Source organism: Aspergillus ochraceoroseus (genome assembly GCF_002846915.1).
Source record: "Aspergillus ochraceoroseus IBT 24754 chromosome Unknown P175scaffold_7, whole genome shotgun sequence".
Taxonomy (NCBI): domain Eukaryota; kingdom Fungi; phylum Ascomycota; class Eurotiomycetes; order Eurotiales; family Aspergillaceae; genus Aspergillus; species Aspergillus ochraceoroseus.
Genome location: NW_024468482.1, coordinates 967,190 through 989,782, shown reverse-complemented (window position 1 = coordinate 989,782; position 22,593 = coordinate 967,190). Strand labels below are relative to the sequence as shown.

The window sequence follows — 22,593 nt, the reverse complement described above, 5'->3', positions numbered from 1 at the left end:
AAATGATATATCATCTGAACACCATCCCTTGTTCACTACCTCACTCTCCTCCTCACTTGCAGGGAAAATTCTTCCAGGCCTTGGTTTCCTTGATGAATAAGCCCATGACACACCCTCATGCCACCACCACTGGTTGTTCATCTACATTCACTTGCGCTGTTTACTTTGTCTGCGACTTAGCCAGCTAGCACTTTACTCCCCCCCCCCACATAACCCTCATTGCTTTCCTTTTTCTTTATCTATTATTATCTGCCACCGTCCAGGGAAGACGGTCTATAACCCAGAAGACAGATGTATGTCTACGCCCGGGGTTGCATATCGCGTGTTTGGCGCATGGATTCGGCGGCGTTTTTTTCCCCCCCCCAGCACATCCCTCGAGCAACCCAGCTTGACATCAATTGGAGGACCTGTGCAAATATGTTTTCTTTCTTTTTCTTTCTTTTTTTTTTTTTTCTTTCTATTTCTGGTTTTTGCCATCTCTCAACATGACTTAATTGTTAATGACAGAAGATCATCATCAGCTTTGGGGTTCTGTGTCTGTCAGATACCATGATGAATGCTTTCCTGTATGGCTCTCTGTTTCCCAGCATGTTTGTTACAATTGTTGATATTCTAGGCCGGCGTTGGATATAGAGCGTGTACATAAGAGTGTTTTTGATACACACACACATATATATATATATATATACAGTTATATGGCATGGTTGGTTTCATCTTTCTCTCTTTTTCTGTCCTTTTCAACATTCTTTCTGCATCAGTTTAGTGAGTTGCGCATCGTTGAAGATAAGAAGTATGCCGATTTTGCAAGGTATGCATTTCGTTGCGAGATATACTTGGGAGTAGTCCTGGAATCTAGACCTGGTCCTTGGTTTAAAATGAATAGACCGTGATATACTATGATATGGTGCCCATTTGGGCTCGAAGTTAGCCGTTAAACTAGAGCCAAACATACTACTACTACCACCACCTGTACCTAGTAGATTAATTAGTACAAGAAAAAAAAAAAAAAAAAAAAAAAAATCCATAATCCATCGAATCAAGCAAGAACCCCCATCGGATCCCACCGCGGAAGAACTTTAAAGAGACGGGAGCCGTACTTTTGGACCAGGTTAGCCACCAGTAGGAATACTTGGAGGTAGTATGGAGGCTAAAAGGATTACAGGTAACATATGTTGTAGGTATATATAGCTTGGATATCAAAAAAAAAAAAAAAAAACAACAACATTTCAGTGGAGGCGAGGGAATATTATTACAAGGGCGTCAATAGAAGAATAAGAGAGAGCTTTCAGGGTCTAGAGCTTTACATCATTCAAGACAATGACGCCATGGTCCTTGTCAAGGCTTTCCTGCTCCTTGCGGTATTCGCGGCCTTCCTCGCTCATCGCCCGTAACTTGCGGATGTAATAGTTGCCTGCGACGTCTGAATCATCCTCGCCACGAACCGTCAGTTCCTTCTGGCGACGCTTCAGGCACGCTTGATAAAGAGCATAGGGTTGATATCCTTGCATCGCGCTTAGTTCATATTCAACGGTCCACCGATCCTTGGCGCTGAGATTTTCGGGTCGCTCCGTTTCCTTTCCGTTCACAAAGGTTTTGATCATGAGCACCATGCCAAAGAGCTCTTGCTCACCGGCTTGCGAGGTAGCAGACGTATCGTCCGGAGTGGCCGCGTCCGCTACCTCATCGGCCAGGTCGTCCGACGTCTCATCTGTGACTTGAGATGGGGGGGCCTCGTCTGCGTCATGGGGTGCGAGGTTTAGAACCCGTTGCTGGTAGGCATCAATGGCGGCCTTGTTCTTCGTCTGAATGGTATGGATCTCGGCATCCGTGACGGGAACCGCGAAGATATACATGAAGGGAACCTTGGCGTCCCTGGTCTCAAAGTGGAACCGAAGAGACTGCTTAGGAAACTTTGCGGTGGCTTTTTCGAGAATCTTGTTCCAAAGCGCAAGACTTAGGCGAAATTCAGCATCGCCCAATGCCGTGTCGCTCTGGCCATGTAAAGTTCGGTCCATTTCCGGCAAACTAATATACTGGAAACCAAATATCCGCTCGATGTTGTGGAAAGCCACAAAGATGCCATCCATTCGTCCAATCCGCACCTGAAGTGAATACTTGAGGAACGCAGCACGGATCATGTCAAAATATTCCCGCTCATACGACTCGAAAAGACCGTACTGAGATTTGATCTGATAACCTAGACCATGCTCAAAGTTACGTGCATCCATCCGGATAGACACAACGGCGCGGGTCTTCAAATCGAACATCCCCGTGCCTGGAAGACGTGGGTCATAAGCGTCTAGCTGAGACCTCATGAGAAAATCTCCAAACGTGGAGTAATGATAGGCTTCTGGGACTGCCTGTTCCTCCTCGGGGGTGATCTTATTCGCACTTGATCTCCGGTAGCGCTCAAAGTCTTCCTTTGGTAAGGTCAGAAGCTTCTCCATAGACTTGCCTAGATTCATGAGAATGTTGGCGGAGTCAAACTCCTTGTCAGCGTCAATTGCGTAGACGCCATCTTGATACCGAAGGAACATGGCAGCGGGAGCTCGCATCAGACGTGTGAAGGTGCGCATTTTGTCAGAAAACCCTTGAGACAATGTCTCCGTATTAATGGGGCGCCACGCCGAGAGAAGATAATGGAAATGCGAGAGTACAGATGTCATGCTTGACGAGGATCCTATGTACTTCTTTTTCTCCTTGGTCGCGATATTCCGCAGGATATCGTCCTTCGAAGATGTAATGTATTCCTTCAAGGCTGCAAAGTCGAATTCAGTCACAGGCATAATGGATCCTAAGTACGGATCGAAGTTGAAAACGCGAGATCGGGGATCGCGGAGGTGATATACCCCAGGGCTGGAGATCAAGAAGGCGGTGTTAGATAGCACAGTTCACCTAACCTATCTTCAAGGACGTAGTGATGATTTTTAGCTTACTTGAATAAAACTCTCTCCAACCCGAAAGAAAGTTCTGGAACCGGGGGCCGTTCAACGTCCAGTGCTTTAAACCAGTTAGCTCAAACCCTCCCATTGGCACCCAAGAAGTCAAGATTCATACGTGTTATAGCCATTCCCTCTGTAACTCCCAGCCTAGAGTACAGCTTGCCATGGTCTCGGGACCCAATGTGGGCTAAGGTGAAATTGGGGGGTTGGGGGAAGTCTTGCGTAGGTGGAGGAGGAGCTGCTTTTGTATCGGGAGCACTGGCAGCGGCGGCGGTAGCAGTTGCAGCGGCAGCAGTCGCAACAGCCGCAGTAGCAGCAGTAGCAACAGTCGAGGGCGTCTTTGGCGGTTTCACTGCTGAAGACTGTGATGAACTATCCGCTCTCGCTATCGGCTTCAGCTGCTTAAGACTTTGACCTGTGGATAAACGAATCTTCGGATTATTCCCTGTCCGCCCTTTTCCAGTTGGCTTCCTTGGTTTTGTGAATTTCTTGTCCCCGTCGCGGTCTGCACCTTTATCATGACGTTTGCTGGGGTCCTGGGGCCCGGAATTTCCCTTATGAGACCGGGGTTTCTTCTTCGCAACAGGTTGATGCTATTGTTGGAGCTCCGTTAGTGATCTTGATCAAGCTCCGCAAGCGCAAAACAATCTGAAAAGTCCGGATCAGATGAAGCCACACGGGAATAACCACGCACCTTTTTGAGTTGTTCAGCGGCAACTGCTAGTTCCTTAATTTGCGCGCTACCAGCGTTCTCATCTTCTGGCTTATCTCCTGATTCCGCACGCGACACACGGCTGGCGTAGAAAAAGCGCGCCTGGGGACGAGCTCCGAAGCTTCGGGCTAAACAGGAGAAACAGACATGATCACGAAGAGGGTCTGAAACAGACCGCAATGAGGCTCGAAACATTCGAGTCAAATGTGTCAGAGAATCCCGTCACCCAGCTCAATTAAAGACTGAAGAGAGTGGGTGGAAGAAGTTGGTGTTTGGAAAGCTTTAACTGTCAAAAGTGCTGCTGTTCCCATCTTTTTTTTTTTGCCCTTGAGAATTTCTCACCGCCTTAGGATCTTATTTACCAGGTAACGTATGGTACGGTATGATACGGCCATACAGTGTACCTTCTAGAATGAACAATAAGAAGGTCATTCATGAGGTTAGACAGGTGAAGTCTGTAGGTATTTAGAGAGATTAGGTGATGATTGACTACATGGGATGAAGATAACCCCAAGTGACATCCAAATTGCAAGTATACAAATTGGCCTCGTCGATAGCACATAGAAGTATACAAAGTATGAGTCACATGACTTGTCTGCAATGGCGCAATTCTGTCGATTTCCAGTATTCTTGAGGATATTCTCATGCTATGGTGGGACCTTATCAGATATATACTCTACAAAAAGGCCTCCCCCCTTCCAGATGCTTAATGTCATGCAAAAATGGCCGTAAAGTATCCCACTAGAGGCACGTAAAATCTCAAATCAGTCCTCCGAATCCGGGGATGATTCGGAGAAAAAGCCCCGCCGGCCCGCAAACCATAAAAAAAAAGTGAGGGAAAAAAAGGTGACGAACAGCGCAACCAAGTCAACTTTATCACTTTTTTTTTTTTCAACAGCTAATCTCGCTGTCTCTGCAGTTTGGTCTCTCTGGTCAAGTCTCTTCTAGAGGTGAGTTGCATAGTTTTCTCTGTCACTGTCTTCGCATGCGTTTTTCCTGTCTCATCGAAATTTCTGCTGGTATGCGTTGATGGAGGGGTCGAGTACCCCTCCACCGAACCTGCAATACTGCAGATTTCCCTTCTCCAAAATGCGCATCAATTTCGTTTACTAATATTTTGGGCGATTGGATAGGTTTACTCGAGAAAGCTGCACCGCAATGGCTCAGGAACGTCTCCGCGTCCTTGTCGTTGGCAATGGCGGGCGTGAACATGCTTTTGCTTGGAAACTCAGCCAGTCTCCCCGTGTCGATGTCGTTTACGTTGCTCCAGGCAATGGAGGAACTGCACTAGGCGCCTCTAGCAAGATCGAAAATGTCAACATCAAGGGCGACGATTACCCTGGATTGGTGGCATTTGCCCAGAAGAACAATGTCAACCTGGTGGTGCCGGGTCCAGAGGCACCCTTGGTGGATGGTATTCAAGGATATTTCCAGGCAGGTTCGTATATCCTCTGGTTTTGGACGGTCGTGGATATGGCGCTGATTAGCCGAAAGTTGGAATTAGGTGCTTTGGCCCATCTAAGGCCGCGGCCCGTATGGAAGGCTCCAAGGCCTTCTCCAAAGACTTCATGAAACGTCACAACATCCCCACTGCCGCATACGAGAATTTCACAGACTACGAAAAGGCCCGGCAATACATTGACACTGTGTCCTACAATATTGTCCTCAAGGCTGACGGATTGGCCGGTGGCAAGGGTGTTATCCTCCCCACAACCAAGGAAGAGGCTCACCAGGCTCTGAAGGAGATGATGGTTGATCGCCAGTTTGGCAACGCCGGAAACGAAGTTGTTATCGAAGAATACCTGGAGGGAGATGAGCTGAGCATCCTGACCTTCAGCGATGGCTATACCATCCGATCCCTTCCCGCTGCGCAGGACCACAAGCGGATTTTTGATGGAGATAAGGGCCCGAACACTGGTGGTATGGGCTGCTACGCTCCTACACCTATTTCGTCAAAGCAGGTTCTCCAGGAAATTGACCGCACCATTGTGCAGCCTTCCATTGATGGCATGAGAAAAGACGGTGCGTATTACATACATCCCTTTGACCATTTTGGACCACGCTAATAAACCGCCAGGCTTCCCCTTCGTTGGTATTCTTTTCACCGGTCTCATGATGACCAAGAACGGCCCTAAAGTCCTTGAGTACAACGTCCGTGGCGGAGACCCAGAGACCCAGACCCTGCTGCCTCTGCTTAGCGACGATACCGATTTGGCGGAAATCATGGTCTCCTGCACCGAGCACTGGCTTGATGGTGTTTCGATCAACATCAAGCCCGACTTCTCGACCACTGTCATTGCGGTTGCAGGGGGATACCCTGGCTCCTACGCCAATGGCAAGAAGATCACATTGGACGCTGCCCCAGAAGGTGCACTGATCTTCCATGCCGGAACCAATCTGGCTGGCGACGAGCTGCAAACCGCCGGTGGACGAGTAATTGCATCCACCGCGACCGCTTCTAGTCTCGAAGAGGCTCTCCGCAAGAGCTATGCGGGCATTGATACTATCCACTTCGAAGGCATGTTCTACCGCAAGGATATCGCCCACCGTGCCTTCCGACAGCGGGACGCCCAGTCTCTCACATACGCCTCCGCTGGTGTCTCCATCGATGCTGGCAACGACCTTGTGAACAAGATCAAGAGCTGTGTCGCTAAGACCAAGCGTCCCGGAACAGATGCTGTTATTGGAGGCTTTGGAGGTCTATTCTCGCTGGCCGCCGCCAACTCTGCCTATCACCCCGAATCCCCAACTCTGATCGGAGCCATCGACGGTGTGGGGACCAAGCTCAAGATCGCACACGCTGCTGGCGTGCACAACACCGTGGGAATCGATCTTGTGGCCATGAACGTCAACGACCTAGTTGTCCAGGGTGCAGAGCCCCTGTTCTTCCTTGACTGCTACTCGTGCGGCCACCTAGACGTGGAAACCGCCGCTGCATTTGTCACCGGTGTTGCTGAGGGTTGTACGCAAGCAGGCTGCGCCCTGATCGGTGGCGAGACCGCCGAGATGCCCGGTCTTTTCATCGACGAATCCTACGATGCCGTCGGGGCTGCCGTCGGCGCCATCAACACCTCGGGCCCCAACGCCCGCACCATCCTCCCTGACACATCCGCCATGAAGCCCGGTGACGTTCTGCTGGCCCTGGCCTCCTCTGGCCCTCACTCCAACGGATACTCCTTGGTCCGCAAGATTGTGGAGCACTCCGGCCTAAGCTATAACGACCCCGCCCCTTTCTCGATGCCTTCCGCTAATGAAACCCTCCCCCTTGGCCGTGCCCTGCTCACTCCTACCCGTATCTACGTCAAGCCTCTCCTCAAAGCCCTCTCCGTCTCTTCCTCCGCCATCAAGGGTCTCGCCCACATCACCGGTGGCGGTCTCCTCGACAACGTGCCTCGTATGCTTCCATCCTCCCTGACAGCACACATCAATGCCTCTAGCTGGCAGCTTCCCTCCGTGTTTGCCTGGCTCAAGAAGACCGGCAACGTCACCGCGCACGAGATGACCCGCGCTTTCAACTGCGGTGTGGGCATGGTTATTGTCGTGGAGAAGGGCAGCGAAGCTGCTGTGAAGGACCTCCTCGAGAAAGAGGGTGAGACCGTTTACACCATTGGAGAGCTTAAGGCCCGTGCTGCCGGCGAAGAGGCCTGTGTTGTCTCCGAACTGGAGACATGGAGTGCTTAAGTACTAGCTAGGGCTCTCAGCACATGGATGCGATTTGCGGATTCCACGAAGTCTTTTTTAAGTGCGCCAAGATTATTAAGAAAAAAAAAGTTATCAAATAAGACAAATGCGAAGGGCGAAGGCGAAGACCAAGTTATGACATTGCGATATGGTTAGAAGTACACTTCTTATTTTTATTTATTTTATTTTTATTTTTTTTTTTTGACCTGGGATTTAGAAATACAGTATTGACCACGCTATGCATATGACAATACTGTATGGTACAATACGTTACAAGCCAATATACCTCCCTATACTTCTACTTCTATATATACCTTGTTCTGATCTGATAATAGAACAAACAAACTCTGAGTACCTAGGTGAGTACAGACTACAGAATATAAATTAGGCGAGCATCATAATTAATGAATACTCAATGTAAAAAAAAAAAAAGTTCCTCCCTGATAACTAGTTAATGCCACCGCCACAAAATCAACCCCCGATTTCAACCCGAGTACCCCCCCCGTACAAGCATCAATCAAATCAATCATTTCACTCGAACCTCTCGAACCAGCCCAACAACCACACGCAGGAAGTACGGAGTACAGGGAAGGTTTTTTTTTTTTTTTTTTCTATGCGGACTAACCCCAAGCAGTGAAATATGTATCTCTTCTCTCTCTCTCTCTTTCTCTCTCTCTCTGTATAATTTACTTATTTATAGAGGGAGACGAAGTTGGGTAAGTCAAGGAAGGCATATATATCTACTACTAGTAGGCGTGCATGTTGCTTGGGGATGTATGTATGTTTGGGTATGAAGGTTGAGTCCATGAAGACGACTTAATACCGAGCGGCTAGGATCAGTCGGTCATACGCTACACGATGATAATGTCTGTACTGTGTATTTTGCACTACTAATTCCATACTATACTGATATCAAGCTCGCTGGTTGCAACGTGTTAGAGGGAACGTCGACAATTCCAAGGTTCGAAAGGGTGAAAAGGGTTTGGAGATGAGATAAAGAGAACAGGAAAACAAGCAGTGGCTAGAGATACCAATCCGCTCACAGGAAATCAACATTCTCAGCAGCCGTGAAGACGTCACCCAGTCCGTAGATTGAGCACTTCAGAAAAAAAAAAAAAGGAAAAACGAGAGTCCAAATAGGAAACAAACGGATTCAAACAAGGTTGGAAAACTATATGAGAGGAGCTGTCACCGCACTGGCAATAAATCCATGTACAGTATTCCCTTCATCGGCTTTTCTTGCCTTTGGTCCCCACAAGCTGCCTTCCGAAATTGCCCTCCCCCCTGCGCCGAGCGACAAAGCATCTCAAACAAATCATCTCTATTCCACAACTAAAATCAAAGTTCCTTTTTCAGGCAATCTTCCTCCTAGTGCGAGTTCAGAGAAGGCCTGCAAGCCACCATTTGTCTCCGTGTGATCTTTTAATACAACAGGAAATACGAGAGAACGATAAGGTACAACGCAAGAGCTAATAACTGGTGTTAGCTGGATTTGCTGTGATAGGCACGGCAGCGCAGACATACCTTAGAAGCACTTGCGGTGAACGATCGAAGGACCGCTCTCATCGTACTCCTGCTTGGAGATCCACATCTGTTGGAAGGTGGACAGAGAAGCCAGGATGGAACCACCAATCCACACAGAGTATTTACGCTCAGGAGGAGCAATGATCTTAACCTTCATGGAAGAGGGAGCAAGGGCGGTGATTTCCTTCTGCATACGGTCGGAAATACCAGGGTACATAGTGGTACCACCAGACTAGGAATGTGTTAGTAGGCGCCAAATAAATCGCAAAGAAGGAACGTACCATGACAATGTTGCCATACAGATCCTTACGGACGTCGACATCGCACTTCATGATGGAGTTGAAGGTGGTGACGTGGATACCACCGCTCTCCAGACCCAGGACGGAAGGCTGGAAGAGAGCCTCAGGAGCACGGAAACGCTCGTTACCAATGGTGATGACCTGTCCATCGGGCAGTTCGTAGGACTTCTCCAGGCTGGAGCTCTGGGAAGCGGTCTGGATCTCCTGCTCGAAGTCGAGGGCGACGTAGCAGAGCTTCTCCTTGATGTCACGGACAATTTCACGCTCAGCGGTGGTGGAGAAGGTGTAACCGCGCTCGGCCAGGATCTTCATCAGGTAGTCGGTCAAGTCACGACCCGCCATATCGACACGAGAGATGGCGTGGGGGAGAGCGAAACCCTCGTAGATGGGGACAACGTGGGTAACACCGTCACCAGAATCCAGGACAATACCAGTGGTACGACCGGAAGCGTACAGGGACAGGACAGCCTGGATGGAAACGTAGAAGGCGGGGGCGTTGAAGGTCTCGAAGACGATCTGGGTCATCTTCTCACGGTTGGACTTGGGGTTGATGGGGGCTTCGGTCAAGAGAACCGGGTGCTCCTCGGGAGCGACACGGAGCTCGTTGTAGAATGTGTGATGCCAGATCTTCTCCATGTCATCCCAGTTTGTCACAACACCGTGCTCAATGGGATATCTCAGAGTGAGGATACCACGCTTGGACTGTGCCTCATCACCAACATACGAGTCCTTCTGGCCCATACCGATCATAATACTGTTGCGCGGGTCAGTATGCTACCCGAGTTGGGGGGGGGGGGGGGGGGGAAGAGGGATATTTACCCATGATGACGGGGACGACCGACAATGGAGGCTTTACGAGATGGTTAGCATTCTGCTGAGATGACAAGAATAAAATGCAAGCTAATCACCCGGGGATAAAGCCAGCTGCGACGCAAGGGCACCCGTGGCTTTATTTTATCGAGATTTTACCTCGATGACCGCTGTGACACGGGGGAGGGGTTGTGCATAATGAAGAAATTGTGGGGTTGACTTACGGAAGACAGCACGGGGAGCATCGTCACCGGCAAAACCGGCCTTGCACATACCCGAACTGGGGGGGGAATCAGCGTCAGCATATACCAGGCAAGCTCATTAATTGCGTGAAACAGAAATTCTTCATCCTCCAAACAAGCACCCCAGCTCGAATGGAGACCGTCAGAACGCCGATGACCATCGTGATCAGAGCAGAAATCGGGTGAATTTTAGGTTGAAATTTCTCTCTGTAGGAAAAGAAAACAACGGAGGATGGACTGCATCAACCAGCATCCAGAACGGAGTCAAAACATACCCATTGTCGATAACGAGAGCAGCAACTTCCTCTGTAGAGAGCAAGAGAATCAAGTTAGCGCAAAATTGTCATAATAATTCAGTGTGAAAGGGAGGGTGGGGGGTGCAGTTGGGAGACACGGAAAGGGAGAGCAAGCGAGTGAAGCAAGGTGTTGTTGAGGTGGCAGGAACCTTACCTTCCATGGTGACTAAAGTGGATTAAGAAGTTAAATAGAGGAGAAAAGAAGAGGACTGGGGAAAAAAAAAGAAAGAAAGGAACGAGAAGAGTGATGAGAAGGAGAAGAAGAGGGGAGGGAGATGATAGAGAGAGAGAGAGAGAGAGGGAAGAAAGATAGAGGAGGTGAGGTGGTGGTGGTGAGAGAGGAAGAGAGAGGGGAGGAGGTCGAGGTTCAGGTAACAGCGGCGGCTGTGGTTAGTGGAATGGATTGGTTCAGGGTTGGCGGAGAGAAGGGGGAGAGAGGAGTAGTAAGCAGGCTTTTAGTCTAGTTTAGGTAGTTAGTTAACTAGTTAGCTAGTCTAGTTAACCAAAAAGAGTCTTGACTTTGACTCCTAAGAAGAATTGAGGTGATGCTTCTCGAGGGGCAATAGAAGAAGTACCTCGTAGTGAGAAAGGGGCAATAATAATAATAATAAGAGGATGTGATGATTAGGCGACAAAGGGGCTTAGTCTCGTCTAGTTCAAAGTTGCTGTCACCGCCACACTATTACAGAGTACCAGAGAGAAAAAAAAAAGGGAAAAAAAAAGGGAAATCTTCTCTACGTCCTTTTATATGTTTCCCTATTGTGATTGTATTTATATTTAACAAAGAGAGTAAGGAAGTAAAAGAGAGAGAGAGAGAGTGAGTGAGAGAGAGAGTGAGTGAGAGAGAGATTGGTGCCTTCAAGGCAGAATGATTCTAGCTGAGGTGTCCTTTCCACCTTTCCAACCTTCCCACTTCTCCGGAGCTGATGGCAAATCCGCCGCTACCACTTGCGCATCCTCGTGGGGCAGATCCTGAATCCAAGGTTGTCCCTTCACGAGAAAATGGTTCTGCCCGCGCTGTTCCAGTGAACCTGCTGCTATTATTGTTGTTATCGTCTCTCGGGAAGATGATGACGACTCTTTTTTGTTTTTTTTGGCAGGCTTCCAGATTCCTTGTTGCCCCATCCCGAGTAGAAAGAAGGGCTGGTGCCCGAGGCCACCATCTCCAACCTATCTTCACTATCTGAACCATATCATTTGTCTTTATTACAGTAGTAGTAGTAGTAGTAGTAATATCTTCCAAGTAATAGGAAAGAATCTAGTTATACAATTTGTATCCTCAGGTAATAATAGAATAGCCACAATAATTCATTCCCACACTTGTTGGGCTTACCGCCTTTTTCATCCTCAATAATAATACCATCCGGTTTATCTCTCTGCCTACTTGGAACGACGAAATATGAGATTCCAAATGCCTATTCCTATCAATTTCGCCTTGGTTTTGATTCCAGATCTAAAACAATTGCAAACACCTAACCTCAAGAGAAATGTGTTATAATTCCCTTAGGATGATCAATTAGCCGTATACGAATACGTAGATGACAGCATCGCGGGGCTCACAGGGGCTCACAGCATCGCGGGGTATTTATTATGTATGATGATGTATACACAGGGTTCACCTCTTAAGCACTGCAGTTTTGTAAGTCAAAGTGAAGAAATTAGAATATCTCTGAGGTGTGGACTGCAATTCAGTCGGGTAGAGGACTGTGGAACAGTGTGGAAAGTCATCGCCGCTGGGTGAAGCATCTGGATTCGTCCCGAACTCTGGTCACCTTCCAATTCTTGGACCTTTTCAGTCTTCACCTCTCTCTCTCTCTCTCTCATAATATTTAATAAGATTTTACTTCAATTATTATTTTCCAAGTGACTACTCTACTCCTACTCAAAACCAGTCAACCCCATTTCACTCTACTCTGTTGTGGAAAAAGAAAAAAGAAGAACAAGAAATTTGCAAAAAAAAAAAAAAAATTTACTATACTTATCTATCTAACCTTCAACCTCAAAATGGATCCCAACATGAATAACCTCCTCAAATGGGGAATCCAAAACTCCACCCAAAACGGCGAACAACCCTCAGATGATACCAATGCCAATGCCAATACAACTACCACGGCCAATGGCACGGACACCTCTCGTGGCCTCACCCCCCAAATGCTCTCTGCGCTGTTCGGTGGTCCCTCCGACGCCGATCTCATGAAAGCCGCCATGGAGGCCCTGCACTCCGACGAAGTCGACCTGGAAAATAAAATGATCGCCTTCGACAACTTCGAGCAGCTCCTTGAGTCTATTGACAATGCGAATAACCTGGAACCCCTGGGTCTCTGGACCCCGCTGGTCCAGTTACTTCAACACGAAGAGGCGGATATGAGACGAATGGCTGCATGGTGTGTCGGAACGGCGGTACAGAATAACGAGAAAGCCCAGGATAAGGTATTTCCCCTTGCGTCTATGATAGTTCGTCTATCAAGCTAACGAGTTTAATGTGAAAAGCTCATCGTCTTCAACGCCCTCCCCACCCTCGTCTCCCTGTCTACCAAAGACACCACCCCCGCGGTCCGCAAGAAGGCCGTCTATGCCATTTCCTCTGGCGTGCGCAACTACCAGCCCGCCATGGACGAGTTTGTAAAACACCTGCCCGAGGGGTACCCCACCGGCGAGAAAGTCGACGCCGCAGACATGGAAGCCGTTGATGCCATCATGGAGAAGCTGCGCGCACACTCTGTGGCCTCGTCATAATCACTTTCTTTTTCTTTTTTCTTTTTCTTGTCCTTTTCCTTTTCCCCGAACGCCACACAACACAGTTATATGGCCAAAAATAAGGGACTTCAATACGAGGATTTCCCCCCCCCCCCGGTCCGCGACGTAATCAGTCACGTGCACTGTCTGTAAAACAGGCAGAAACAGGCAGACGGTCTTTTCTCTCTTTTCACAGGATGAATCACACAAGTCCGTTTGTCCTCCAAGGAGGATTTCACCGTCGTATCCCGGGACAGGCTCCCATTGTTTGAATGAATCCGAGCGAGGGAAATGGCTTTCAAGGTTCGCCAAGAGCGATGGCGTACGTACGCAGCTCGCATGTTTTTCTGGATATCTATGTATATACCTACTCCTAGCACGTTGTGAACCGACAGAAGGTCAGCACTTTTTGTTGTTAGTCACCGCTAGCGTGCTATTTCAGATATAGATGGGAAAAAAGAAGAAAAAACATCTAGAATAGTTCTCTTTCCCCCGTGGATAACTGCTGCCTGACTTTGACCCTGATGTAATATTATTAGTCCGAATGTATAAAGAATAGTCGCCTAGATTAGGTAGGTCCCTCAAGACACAGCCTATCTACCTATGCATGACAAGACATATCGTAACATCAGGGCATAAGAAAGTACGAGCCACAAGTATACAGGTACAGCTGGGAATTCAAACAAAACAACATCCTATTATTAGTAGTAGTACAAGAACATGCAATAAAGAAACCCAACTACGCCATCCACAAACAAACAGGATAACAATAGCAGCAACAACCACCGGAAAACTGTAAGAACAATAGAACATATCAATCATTGAAGCATCATATCAAATAATATACTCTCTGAAGCAAAAAAAAAATATCAATCTCCTGATCATTAGTGTAGTCCCCCGAATACTACACTAAACAAAACACCCTTGACATTGGACATTCCCCTACAACGCAAGGTTATAGGTATAGTCATCTTCTATGTTCTGCGAAACCCACAACACAATTGAACTGCGAACACAGCGTCAGCATGCAACATGATGACATCCCACACCAGATAAGAAACCTACCTAAGCATAACCAATCCATTCGCAATGACATTCGCAATCCCAAAGTACAGCGTTGGAAGCGGATACTGCTTAATGAGGTATTTGAGGACCATGACCGTCTGCAAGGGGAAAAAAAAAAAAAAAAACAACCGTGAGCCCACACCTTCCAAGCATAAATCATTTCTTTTCTCCAAAACAATGAAGAAGAAGAAGAAGAAGAAGAACTCACCACACTCCCCGCCAATCCACCCGCCAACAACGCAAACCCCAAGAACAGCACAAACCGCGCCTTCCACGCAACCCCATTCCCACTATAACTGAAGCTATCCGCCTGCAACCGGGACTTCTCAATCGAGTTGATAACCAGCATTCCCAGCGCCGAGCAAATCCCCGGAATCCAGTCGACGAATTTCACGTGCACGTCGGAGCCGTTGCGAGTGCTGTGCGAGAATGCGGCGGCATCAACGAGGAAGAAGAACCCGAGGGAGAACTATTTTTTGTTTTGTTTCCCCCACCGTCCAGAGTAAGTTAGATAGAATGATTTTATCCCGCCTCTGGCACTTCTTTGGAATTTTATTTTTATGTAGACTTGGAGATGGGGGGTGCGTACCAGTGCGCCTGAGGCGTAGACGCCCGCGTTACGGATGGCCGAGTTGTTGAGCCATTCGGGCTTGGAGAAGCGGAAGAGACGGTTCTCGGAGTCGTCCATGGTTTTTGTTTTTGGTTCGTGTTGCGTCGGAGTTCTATCCCCTTCTTTTTTTTTTTTTTTTTCTTGTCTTGTCTTGTCTGTTCTTTTCTTTTTTTGCTTGTTGATTTGGGGAGCTGATCTCTAGGTAGTCAATATGCTCGGGGGGACTGGAGATGGTTGGTGATGATGGAGAGTTGCTCGGGCCGGAAAATCGTGGGTCCGAGGTTTATACTTATGTAACTATAGAAAGAGAGGGAAAACATTTAACTATTAGGTACGGAGTAGTTAGGTCGAATCTTACTTTTTGACTTCATTTAATCAGGAAGTGTGTCTAAATTATCTGCCCGGTTCGACCTTAGTCCAGGGAATAAATGGCTGTATATACTTCGTAACGTCATTGCTTCTTAGCCCCGGTCCGGCCGGCTCAATTCTCTTCCTCGCAGAAGAGTTTCAGAAATCCATCAATATATGTCATCGCCTTTTCTTTCTCCAGGATCGGCGGCAGACTCTTCGAACCAGTCTCACGCACTGGGGACTCCTTCAAGTACTTTCTTAGGGCAAATGTCGACGCGCGATAGGTTGCGTGGTACATAGCTTTAAACTCGTCTTCGCCATGCGCGTTGGAAGCAGGGCCCTCGCCAACTGGGATTTGTGAATCTTGTGTTTCGCTGTTCAAAGGAATCACATCATGGTGATTGCCCATGGCCGGTGGCTTGGTAGAAGTAGCAGAGCGCGGCGCTGAGCGATTGAACCCATATAATCGCATACAGGTCAAGATTGTGCGGGTGATAATGTTTTTATTCTCGGAGATTACTGTATCTGCATCCTTCGGTCCTGACCGAAGCTCGATCTTGTCTTCTGAAGATAACAAGCTCGGCGAAGCTCCACGGTCTCTTCGTGTAGAAGCATCGGAAAACGGAAGAGGTGTACCTCTTTTGGAGACGAGCTCGCGGGCATGGCCGCGGTTGCTACTCGATCGTGGATGTTCTGGACGGCTCTCGGCCGCTTTATTCGGATTGAGATTCGAAATAGAAAGGGACCTCGACCGGTGAGAAGCGATCTTGCTCAATATAGGGAGGCCCGGTTCTTCGGACTCTCGTTTGATTCTAAGACCTTGTAGCTGCTGGGATGATTGAGAAAGGCTATGCGCCATCAACTGGGACACGGCCTCGCCTCCCCTCTCCCGTACTCGCTTGTGATGTTGTGCAACCGATTCAAAAAGAGTAGCAACGCGTTTGCGTTTCGGACTAGGAGAATGGAAGTCCGGGAGGAACTGACCAAATTGCTCATCCCCAGTTATTGCGCCGGAGCCCTCATGACTTGTGGCAAGGGCCTGCGCTTTGGCAATGAGTGATCCGGAGATCGGTGCAGCATATATCCTTAGTTCCTGTTTAACGACATCGGAAATGGGTTCTTCGGTCTCTGGCGAAGAGGATACAGGCGGAGTAGGCGGCCGTTCGAATGTGGTTACGGTCGACAGAATCCCGTAGACCAGCAGATCGGTCGTGGTCACTCCTGAGCTTCGCGGTCGTGCCGCTCCGTCAAGGCTCACGAGAAACCCAACTGGGCATTGAATTGTCTGAAAACAGTCCAGGTCCTCATCTTCCAGCCAGATATTGCCGAGGAATTTGTGCTTCAACCACTGCGAAGTTTCCGGGTCTGTCGTGTGGAGTTCGAGATTTGGGCCAATGCGAGCGTAAAGTGGAATTAAGGCTGGGTTCACAAAAGAACAAAAGCTTAGGGTTGAGTCCTTGGGTATATCCGACTGCCAGTTTGTCGATCGATCGATAAGTTGTACGCCTGGGGTACAGTTTGTGAGCAGAGTAGGTTTGATGTGCGCGTGGAGAGTTGTAGAGCCTACCTCGAAGTTGCGACTTTTCATCTAGCGCAATAGCACCGGACCAGACATTCATTTTCGAGGCTCTCTATACCAAGCAGTATACATTGCAAAAACGCATATCAATTTCCGAGGGCAAAGCTACTGAATAACCTGGGGGTCGAGAGCATGAAATCGACACGACGCGCGGGAAAAAAGGCGCGTGGTCATGTGACGAACCTGCTCAGACCTGTTGTGCCTATGTTCCCCAGCTACGAAGGCGACAACTGTCAAGAAAATACTTAGTGATGACAGGAGAGTGAACTACTTTGAACCATCTTAGAGAAAACGCTCTATATAACCGCACAAGTGGCTATAGTACATCAATGAATCATATCACCTAAGAACGGACTGTAGAATCAATGACGGAATTTCATGTAAAGTCGACATCAAGTGCTCTTTGCATACGTCAAAGACAAAAAAAATATTCATGAAAAATTGAAAAATAAAATGGGAAAAATGATCCGTATTATAGACCAAAGGTCACCGGTTGTTATAGGGGTTACTATAGGGTAGCGATGAAAGTACCCAGTAACTAACCTTACCCTCCCTGCATTCAACCGACCCAACCCTTTAAAATTCCTCCTGCTCACGGAAAAACATTGAGAAACTGATGATCGTTCCGTAGATCAAAAGACCACCCAGGATAGACATGATCATGGCGGGAATTTCAATCTCACCACTGTGCGCAAGAACGGCCGGAAGGGCTGGATAAATCAAGAAAGTTAGCTCAGGGTACACTAGTCATAGAAATATCACAGAAATATTACACCAAAAAAAGAATCCATCAAAGCAGGGCATTATAACCACATCTGGGAGAGCGAAAGACATACCAATACCCATAAGAACCAGGAAACCGGTAATGAAACGGCCAAAGTCTGCGACAGCGCTACCAGAGCTATCCATAAAATCATCTGGGTTTGCACATCGTGAACAAATCCAGTTGGGGAGAGGCGCAATAACGTAAGTTGCAACGACGGTCAGCGGCAGGAAGCTGGGCCAGAGAGCCGACGAGAGAATAACAAGGAGGAATCCAATGGCGAGGACCTGAGCAAGAAGAAATAGATTAGCAAGATGTCTTGGAGAAACGCGCGAATATCCCATCGGAATAGCCAGCCATACAAAGGAGAGAGCAATGATCGTCTTAAGACCGGCCGTCATGACTGCGGAGACGCAGGTGCGTCCAACTCGAAAAAGGCAGAAGGCGGAGGGTGTAACAGCTCCTGTTGCGCAAGCGGATATCGACGAGAATTGTACTTCCCTAGGGAAGATAAAACAAGCGTAGAGTCCCGACCGATCTATCCGATCGATCGATGGATGGATCAATAATGAATGAAAATGAATGCGGGTGACGTGAGAGGTTGGAGATTCAGGCGGCAGCACCATCCAAGGAGGGCAGCCTTGGCAGCCTGAGGCGCCCAGGCCACCCTGCCATCGTCGAGCTTCCCTTCGTAACTTCATGTTTTGCGTCAGTCGCTGTCTGCCTGTTGTCTCCCCCTCATCTTTCCCATCAACTCTTCTTCTGTTTCTCCTGCCAGTGCACTTTCTCTACATAGGGCATTGACCTGGATTTGATTCAATCGATTTATCCCCATACTTTCGCCCTCTTAAAGCTCCCAAGATGTTCAGGAACAACTACGACAACGATGCGGTCACCTTGTACGAGCTCCCCAAGCATCTATCTAATCACATCCAGACTGACCCCTTTTGCTTTGAAATAGCTCCCCGCAAGGTCGGATATTCCAGGTAGAATACGCACAGGAGGCTGTCAAGCAGGGTTCCGTGGTAGTGGGACTGGTCAATAAGACACACGCCGTGCTGGTCGGCCTCAAGGTTCGAGAACCCACCACCACCACCACCATCATTATCGTCGTCGTTGTCGTCACGCATTGATCTCTACAGTCTAACATTCTGCAAATCTTAGAGAAATGCCGAAGAACTCTCCTCATATCAGAAGAAGATCATCGAAATCGACTCGCACATGGGCATTGCCATCGCCGGTCTGGCATCGGACGCTCGAGTCCTCTCCAACTATATGAAGCAACAGTCTCTCGGTTCTCGTATGACCTACGGCCGTCCGATCCCCGTTGACCGTATCGTCACGCAGATTGGCGACCGTGCCCAAACAAACACGCAACAGTACGGAAAGCGGCCATATGGTGTGGGCTTGCTTGTCGCCGGCGTTGATGAAGCCGGTCCTCATCTATTCGAATTCCAGCCCTCCGGAGTGACCCTGGAGATGGTGGCCTGTGCCATCGGAGCCAGATCCCAGATGGCCCGTACTTACTTGGAACGCAACCTGGAGCAGATTTCGGAGAGTACGCGGGACGAGCTCATCACTCACGGCCTGCGGGCTCTCAAGGAGAGTCTCTCGCAGGACAAGGAGCTGACAGTGGACAACACATCTGTTGGTGTGGTCGGTCTTGCAGGAGAAAAGGCCAATGGGAAGCTGGAAAGCTTCAAGCTCTACGAGGGACAGCAGCTCGTACCGTTGCTGGAGGCCCTGGAGCGGACCGATGCGGGAGAGACGAAAGAAGAGGAGACAATGGAAGTTGATTCATAAGTTCTGGATTTACGCCCATAGACATGACGGCTTGTTTTCTTTGATCTGGAGATTACGTCCTTCTAAGTACTGGTATATCGGGGATAATGTGACAAGATTTCATTCATTCATTCAAACATCCATGCCATGCCATTGTCATCTATCCGTAAAAAAAGAAAAAAAAAGGAGGGGGGGAGGGGGGCGTCTCCTCTATAATAATAATACCTTATTCCTAACCATGTACGTACCGTATATACTTACGTATAGGAGGCCTCAAGGAGGTTGGTTTGGTTACCCGTAGACCAAAACCTACCCAACGGTACCTATTTCTCCCAGTTCAACTCCATCCGCTCACTGCTAACCTGATACTGCACCAACTTCGGCCAAACCTCATCTACATCCTTCGCCTCGACTAGAATCCCCCCATTGCCTTTCCCAATATACCCCTCTGCCACAGCATTCCTCACCCAAGCCAACAGCCCATCCCAATACCCCCCAGCATTCAACAACACCACCCCCAAATGATGGATCCCCAACTGATTCCACGTCGTCATCTCCATCACTTCCTCGATGGTCCCAAACCCCCCAGCCAACGCAACAAACCCAGACCCCGGACCCCCCTCGCACACCTTCTCCGCCATCAGTCTCTTCCGCGTATGCATGTCCGCCACGATAGTCGTGACCCCGTACTCGGACTCGCCGAGGCTGCTGCTGCTGCTGCTGCTGCTCGAGATGACGATGCGTTCGGCTTCTTTGCCCGCGCCCGCTGGTCCCGGTGTCGGCGCTGCTGCTGCTGCTGCTGCTGCTGCCTCGTCCTCCTCCTCGTTCTCTTGTTTTCGGGCGCTGTCGTACCCTGGTTCGATCCGGACCAGGGCGCGCGGTATGATGCCGTGCACGGCTTTCGGCCCAGATAGGGAGACCAGCGTGCGTGCGATCTCGCCCATGAGACCCTTGGTGCCGCCGCCGTAGACGAGTTGGATGTTGTTCTCGTGGAAGATGTGCGCGAGGCGCCGTGCGGTTTCTATGTGGATTGGGTTGTTGCCTTCGACGGATCCGCAGCTGTGCGAGGATTAGATTAGTTTTTTTTTTTTGGGTAGTAGGGTTAGGGGGTGGAGATTGTATGGATAATTTCTGCTGGAGATGGGGGAAGGTATCTAAGATATCTTCTGGGAAGTGTAGGGTAGAGTGATTGCGGGGGGGGGGGGGGAAGAAGAGGAGAGGAGGGGTAATAATAATAATGAATTACTTACAACACGCAGACAACCGGGGGTTTTGATTCACGACTCGCCATGTTTGGACTCTGTAGATTGGGATCAATCAATTGAGTTGGAATGAGGGGGGGGTTTGATTCTTGCGCGGTTTATAGAGTCTGGAAGAGTTGTTTTTCTCTTTTGTTTTTCCCCCAGAGAAAGAGGGGAGAAGGAGATGCTAAGAGGGCGGGAACATACTATACTGACTTCTGGCTGGATTTCAAGACCACGTCTACTACTATCTCTAGGCGGCTACAGGAACAGCTACCTGACTATTCGTACTTTTTTGTCGGGCCTGGATGCATGCAAGTTGATTGGTAACGGGTATCATGAGCTTTTTTTTTTTTTTTTTTTCATTTTTTTTTTTACATTGGTAGAACGACCGATATACAGTGGCTAACTGCCCAGTTTACTCTTCTTCCTCCGTAGTTTGGACTCCTCTGCGCCCGATGGAGCAGCTTTCTCGGATGTCTTCCCCGGCGTATCCACCTTGACTTGAGGGGTTGCAACACGCCCGGGAATCGTACTAGGCGGGGGCGGTTGCTTTGCGGTCGCTCCTCGGTCGGTGTCGCCGGCCTTGGAGAGAATGAAAGACCCCGGCTCACCCACCAGGGGATTCTCGTCCATGAACTCATCGCCATACCGGGAGAGAAGATTGAACGACTCCGCGAGGGTCTTCAGATCTTGGAACGTCGAGCCAGAGGTCTGCTGCGCCTGCGAACTAACGAGGGCTGCTGCCGCCTTGCTTGAAGCATCGACGTCCGGCATTGGTGTGTTCTCCTTGCTCCCTTGCGACTGAACCCCAGGCTGACTGGGGTCCGTAGATTTAGGCGCTGGTGGAAGGTAGGTGTGCCCATGCGACGGCGTAAAGATAGGCAATGTCGACGCGGTCTTGAGCAAACTGGTCAGAGAAGTCACGGCCGAAAGCTATGCCACACCAGGACCAGGACGATGTTAGCTGCGGACGTGGAAAAGAAAAAGCACCCTAAGAGTAAAAGTTCACGTACGATCCGATTCCCCACAACACTCGCAACCGAGGGCGCCATGTAAATACAGTCTCCGACCACGAAGAACGTCGCCAGGACCACCACCTCATCGTCAAGACCAGCCCGTTTTCGCCGGGTTTGTTTCCGGATCACCCAGATGTTGGACGGGTCGCGTGCAAACTGTGTGTTCGACTGTGCTGCAGCCTGCAAAGGATCATACGCCACGACAAACTCGAGACCCTGCATGGTCTTCAATCGGCCTTCGAAGGCTTCCCGTGTCTCCACGAAATGACGGAAGGCTTCATTGTAGTTGGCTTGAATGGCAAGGGAGGCATTGTTTGAGGTGGCATCGAAGAAGGGAGATTCGGCAAAATAGAAGAGAACTATTCATGAAACATTGTTAATGAAGAGGACAAGCTCCGGCAATCTCGAGATCCTTACTGTTATTCGAATGCAGATATCCGCCCATCATCTGGACGTGGGGGGGGGAACGCCACAGAATCTCCTCCAACGAGGAGGGTTCCTGGGTTCCGGCCATTTCTGAGTTATCGCCGTAGCTTAAGAGATGGGCGGATCTGGGTGAGATATTTGAAAGGAGTGCTATCCTAAAGGTATGAGATTTGAAGCTCTGACGATGGATTTGTTCCTGAGCATCTCTTGCGGGTGGATTTCCTCCGCGGAGGAGAAGCTCTGTTTGCTTGGTTTGCACCCCGGTCTACAGATGATAAAAGCCATAGAAAGAGAGAAAAGAAAAGGTATCGTGGAGGTATCATTGAGAAGTGTTGAATAAAATAAAACAAAATGGGAGAGGGTCTTGAATCTCCGTATCAGCAATGTATATATATATATGTGTGTGTTGCAACCAACGCCGTCTTCCAATCGCTGAATGTTGAATCCCGTCCATATCGCATAGTAGTTCACATAACCCCCAACCATTCCTGCCCGAAGAGGTATTTGTTGAAGAT

At 49.0% G+C, this 22,593-nt stretch overlaps 11 protein-coding genes across 11 annotated transcripts; 4 read left to right on the top strand and 7 right to left on the bottom strand.

Moving 5' to 3' along the window:
• The first annotated feature begins 121 nt into the window (after nucleotides 1–121).
• On the top strand, nucleotides 122–679 carry P175DRAFT_0329934 (uncharacterized protein). The gene is made up of 2 exons (XM_040892848.1): nucleotides 122–566; nucleotides 634–679. Exon 1 carries the CDS (start codon nucleotides 296–298, stop codon nucleotides 551–553), a length of 258 nt encoding a protein of 85 aa, XP_040750118.1. The 5' UTR covers nucleotides 122–295; the 3' UTR covers nucleotides 554–566; nucleotides 634–679.
• A 519-nt stretch (nucleotides 680–1,198) lies between these two features.
• On the bottom strand, nucleotides 1,199–3,907 carry P175DRAFT_0463649 (Pet127 family protein). The gene is made up of 4 exons (XM_040894822.1): nucleotides 3,637–3,907; nucleotides 3,058–3,535; nucleotides 2,937–3,000; nucleotides 1,199–2,856 (listed from the first exon to the last, which is right to left on the bottom strand). The coding sequence occupies exons 1-4, from the start codon at nucleotides 3,847–3,849 to the stop codon at nucleotides 1,293–1,295; spliced, it is 2,319 nt and encodes a 772-aa protein (XP_040750117.1). The 5' UTR covers nucleotides 3,850–3,907; the 3' UTR covers nucleotides 1,199–1,292.
• Nucleotides 3,908–4,558: 651 nt separating this feature from the next.
• ade1 (bifunctional aminoimidazole ribotide synthase/glycinamide ribotide synthase) lies at nucleotides 4,559–7,497 on the top strand. The gene is made up of 4 exons (XM_040900925.1): nucleotides 4,559–4,604; nucleotides 4,788–5,092; nucleotides 5,149–5,676; nucleotides 5,732–7,497. Exons 2-4 carry the CDS (start codon nucleotides 4,813–4,815, stop codon nucleotides 7,333–7,335), a joined length of 2,412 nt encoding a protein of 803 aa, XP_040750116.1. The 5' UTR covers nucleotides 4,559–4,604; nucleotides 4,788–4,812; the 3' UTR covers nucleotides 7,336–7,497.
• A 1,363-nt stretch (nucleotides 7,498–8,860) lies between these two features.
• act1 (actin ACT1) lies at nucleotides 8,861–10,667 on the bottom strand (the record flags this gene model as incomplete). Its single annotated transcript, XM_040896054.1, has 6 exons — nucleotides 8,861–9,091; nucleotides 9,141–9,912; nucleotides 9,978–10,008; nucleotides 10,193–10,248; nucleotides 10,486–10,516; nucleotides 10,661–10,667. The coding sequence occupies 6 exons, from the start codon at nucleotides 10,665–10,667 to the stop codon at nucleotides 8,861–8,863; spliced, it is 1,128 nt and encodes a 375-aa protein (XP_040750115.1).
• A 1,791-nt stretch (nucleotides 10,668–12,458) lies between these two features.
• fes1 (Hsp70 nucleotide exchange factor FES1) lies at nucleotides 12,459–13,133 on the top strand. Its single transcript, XM_040897654.1, has one exon. The coding sequence runs from the start codon at nucleotides 12,511–12,513 to the stop codon at nucleotides 12,976–12,978; it is 468 nt and encodes a 155-aa protein (XP_040750114.1). The 5' UTR covers nucleotides 12,459–12,510; the 3' UTR covers nucleotides 12,979–13,133.
• A 648-nt stretch (nucleotides 13,134–13,781) lies between these two features.
• P175DRAFT_0503527 (UPF0220 family protein) lies at nucleotides 13,782–15,030 on the bottom strand. Its single transcript, XM_040897653.1, has 4 exons — nucleotides 14,897–15,030; nucleotides 14,516–14,776; nucleotides 14,308–14,405; nucleotides 13,782–14,248 (listed from the first exon to the last, which is right to left on the bottom strand). The coding sequence occupies exons 1-4, from the start codon at nucleotides 14,993–14,995 to the stop codon at nucleotides 14,185–14,187; spliced, it is 522 nt and encodes a 173-aa protein (XP_040750113.1). The 5' UTR covers nucleotides 14,996–15,030; the 3' UTR covers nucleotides 13,782–14,184.
• A 250-nt stretch (nucleotides 15,031–15,280) lies between these two features.
• Nucleotides 15,281–16,943, bottom strand: P175DRAFT_0463631 (uncharacterized protein). The gene is made up of 2 exons (XM_040894821.1): nucleotides 16,836–16,943; nucleotides 15,281–16,774 (listed from the first exon to the last, which is right to left on the bottom strand). The coding sequence occupies exons 1-2, from the start codon at nucleotides 16,885–16,887 to the stop codon at nucleotides 15,399–15,401; spliced, it is 1,428 nt and encodes a 475-aa protein (XP_040750112.1). The 5' UTR covers nucleotides 16,888–16,943; the 3' UTR covers nucleotides 15,281–15,398.
• Nucleotides 16,944–17,162: 219 nt separating this feature from the next.
• Nucleotides 17,163–18,189, bottom strand: P175DRAFT_0503525 (Vps55 family protein). Its single transcript, XM_040897652.1, has 3 exons — nucleotides 17,973–18,189; nucleotides 17,684–17,897; nucleotides 17,163–17,557 (listed from the first exon to the last, which is right to left on the bottom strand). The coding sequence occupies exons 1-3, from the start codon at nucleotides 18,009–18,011 to the stop codon at nucleotides 17,424–17,426; spliced, it is 387 nt and encodes a 128-aa protein (XP_040750111.1). The 5' UTR covers nucleotides 18,012–18,189; the 3' UTR covers nucleotides 17,163–17,423.
• A 282-nt stretch (nucleotides 18,190–18,471) lies between these two features.
• On the top strand, nucleotides 18,472–19,413 carry pre5 (proteasome core particle subunit alpha 6; the record flags this gene model as incomplete). Its single annotated transcript, XM_040898575.1, has 3 exons — nucleotides 18,472–18,509; nucleotides 18,572–18,683; nucleotides 18,775–19,413. 3 exons carry the CDS (start codon nucleotides 18,472–18,474, stop codon nucleotides 19,411–19,413), a joined length of 789 nt encoding a protein of 262 aa, XP_040750110.1.
• Nucleotides 19,414–19,724: 311 nt separating this feature from the next.
• Nucleotides 19,725–20,839, bottom strand: P175DRAFT_0463622 (LOG family protein; the record flags this gene model as incomplete). Its single annotated transcript, XM_040894820.1, has 2 exons — nucleotides 20,643–20,839; nucleotides 19,725–20,451 (listed from the first exon to the last, which is right to left on the bottom strand). Coding segments are annotated over exons 1-2 (768 nt in total), but the record flags the coding sequence as incomplete, so codon positions are not given.
• Nucleotides 20,840–21,038: 199 nt separating this feature from the next.
• On the bottom strand, nucleotides 21,039–22,166 carry med6 (mediator complex subunit MED6; the record flags this gene model as incomplete). Its single annotated transcript, XM_040894170.1, is given in 3 exon segments — nucleotides 21,039–21,569; nucleotides 21,581–22,011; nucleotides 22,070–22,166. The coding sequence occupies 3 exon segments, from the start codon at nucleotides 22,164–22,166 to the stop codon at nucleotides 21,039–21,041; spliced, it is 1,059 nt and encodes a 352-aa protein (XP_040750108.1).
• Between the last annotated feature and the right edge of the window lie 427 nt (nucleotides 22,167–22,593).

Coding starts and splice junctions, on each gene's coding strand:
- P175DRAFT_0329934 (XM_040892848.1), top strand. CDS start 296: ATGTCTACGCCCGGGGTTGCATATCGCGTGTTTGGCGCATGGATTCGG.
- P175DRAFT_0463649 (XM_040894822.1), bottom strand. CDS start 3,849: ATGTTTCGAGCCTCATTGCGGTCTGTTTCAGACCCTCTTCGTGATCAT. Junction 3,536..3,636: donor CCGCTGAACAACTCAAAAAG/GTGCGTGGTTAT, acceptor CTCCAACAATAG/CATCAACCTGTTGCGAAGAA. Junction 3,001..3,057: donor AGAGGGAATGGCTATAACAC/GTATGAATCTTG, acceptor ACTGGTTTAAAG/CACTGGACGTTGAACGGCCC.
- ade1 (XM_040900925.1), top strand. CDS start 4,813: ATGGCTCAGGAACGTCTCCGCGTCCTTGTCGTTGGCAATGGCGGGCGT. Junction 5,093..5,148: donor TCAAGGATATTTCCAGGCAG/GTTCGTATATCC, acceptor ATTAGCCGAAAG/TTGGAATTAGGTGCTTTGGC. Junction 5,677..5,731: donor TGATGGCATGAGAAAAGACG/GTGCGTATTACA, acceptor ATAAACCGCCAG/GCTTCCCCTTCGTTGGTATT.
- fes1 (XM_040897654.1), top strand. CDS start 12,511: ATGGATCCCAACATGAATAACCTCCTCAAATGGGGAATCCAAAACTCC.
- P175DRAFT_0503527 (XM_040897653.1), bottom strand. CDS start 14,995: ATGGACGACTCCGAGAACCGTCTCTTCCGCTTCTCCAAGCCCGAATGG. Junction 14,777..14,896: donor TCTACGCCTCAGGCGCACTG/GTACGCACCCCC, acceptor AACAAAAAATAG/TTCTCCCTCGGGTTCTTCTT. Junction 14,406..14,515: donor GTGGATTGGCGGGGAGTGTG/GTGAGTTCTTCT, acceptor TTCCCCTTGCAG/ACGGTCATGGTCCTCAAATA.
- P175DRAFT_0463631 (XM_040894821.1), bottom strand. CDS start 16,887: ATGAATGTCTGGTCCGGTGCTATTGCGCTAGATGAAAAGTCGCAACTT. Junction 16,775..16,835: donor TGAAAAGTCGCAACTTCGAG/GTAGGCTCTACA, acceptor ACTGTACCCCAG/GCGTACAACTTATCGATCGA.
- P175DRAFT_0503525 (XM_040897652.1), bottom strand. CDS start 18,011: ATGACGGCCGGTCTTAAGACGATCATTGCTCTCTCCTTT. Junction 17,898..17,972: donor CGATCATTGCTCTCTCCTTT/GTATGGCTGGCT, acceptor CTTCTTGCTCAG/GTCCTCGCCATTGGATTCCT. Junction 17,558..17,683: donor CCTGGTTCTTATGGGTATTG/GTATGTCTTTCG, acceptor TGATTTATCCAG/CCCTTCCGGCCGTTCTTGCG.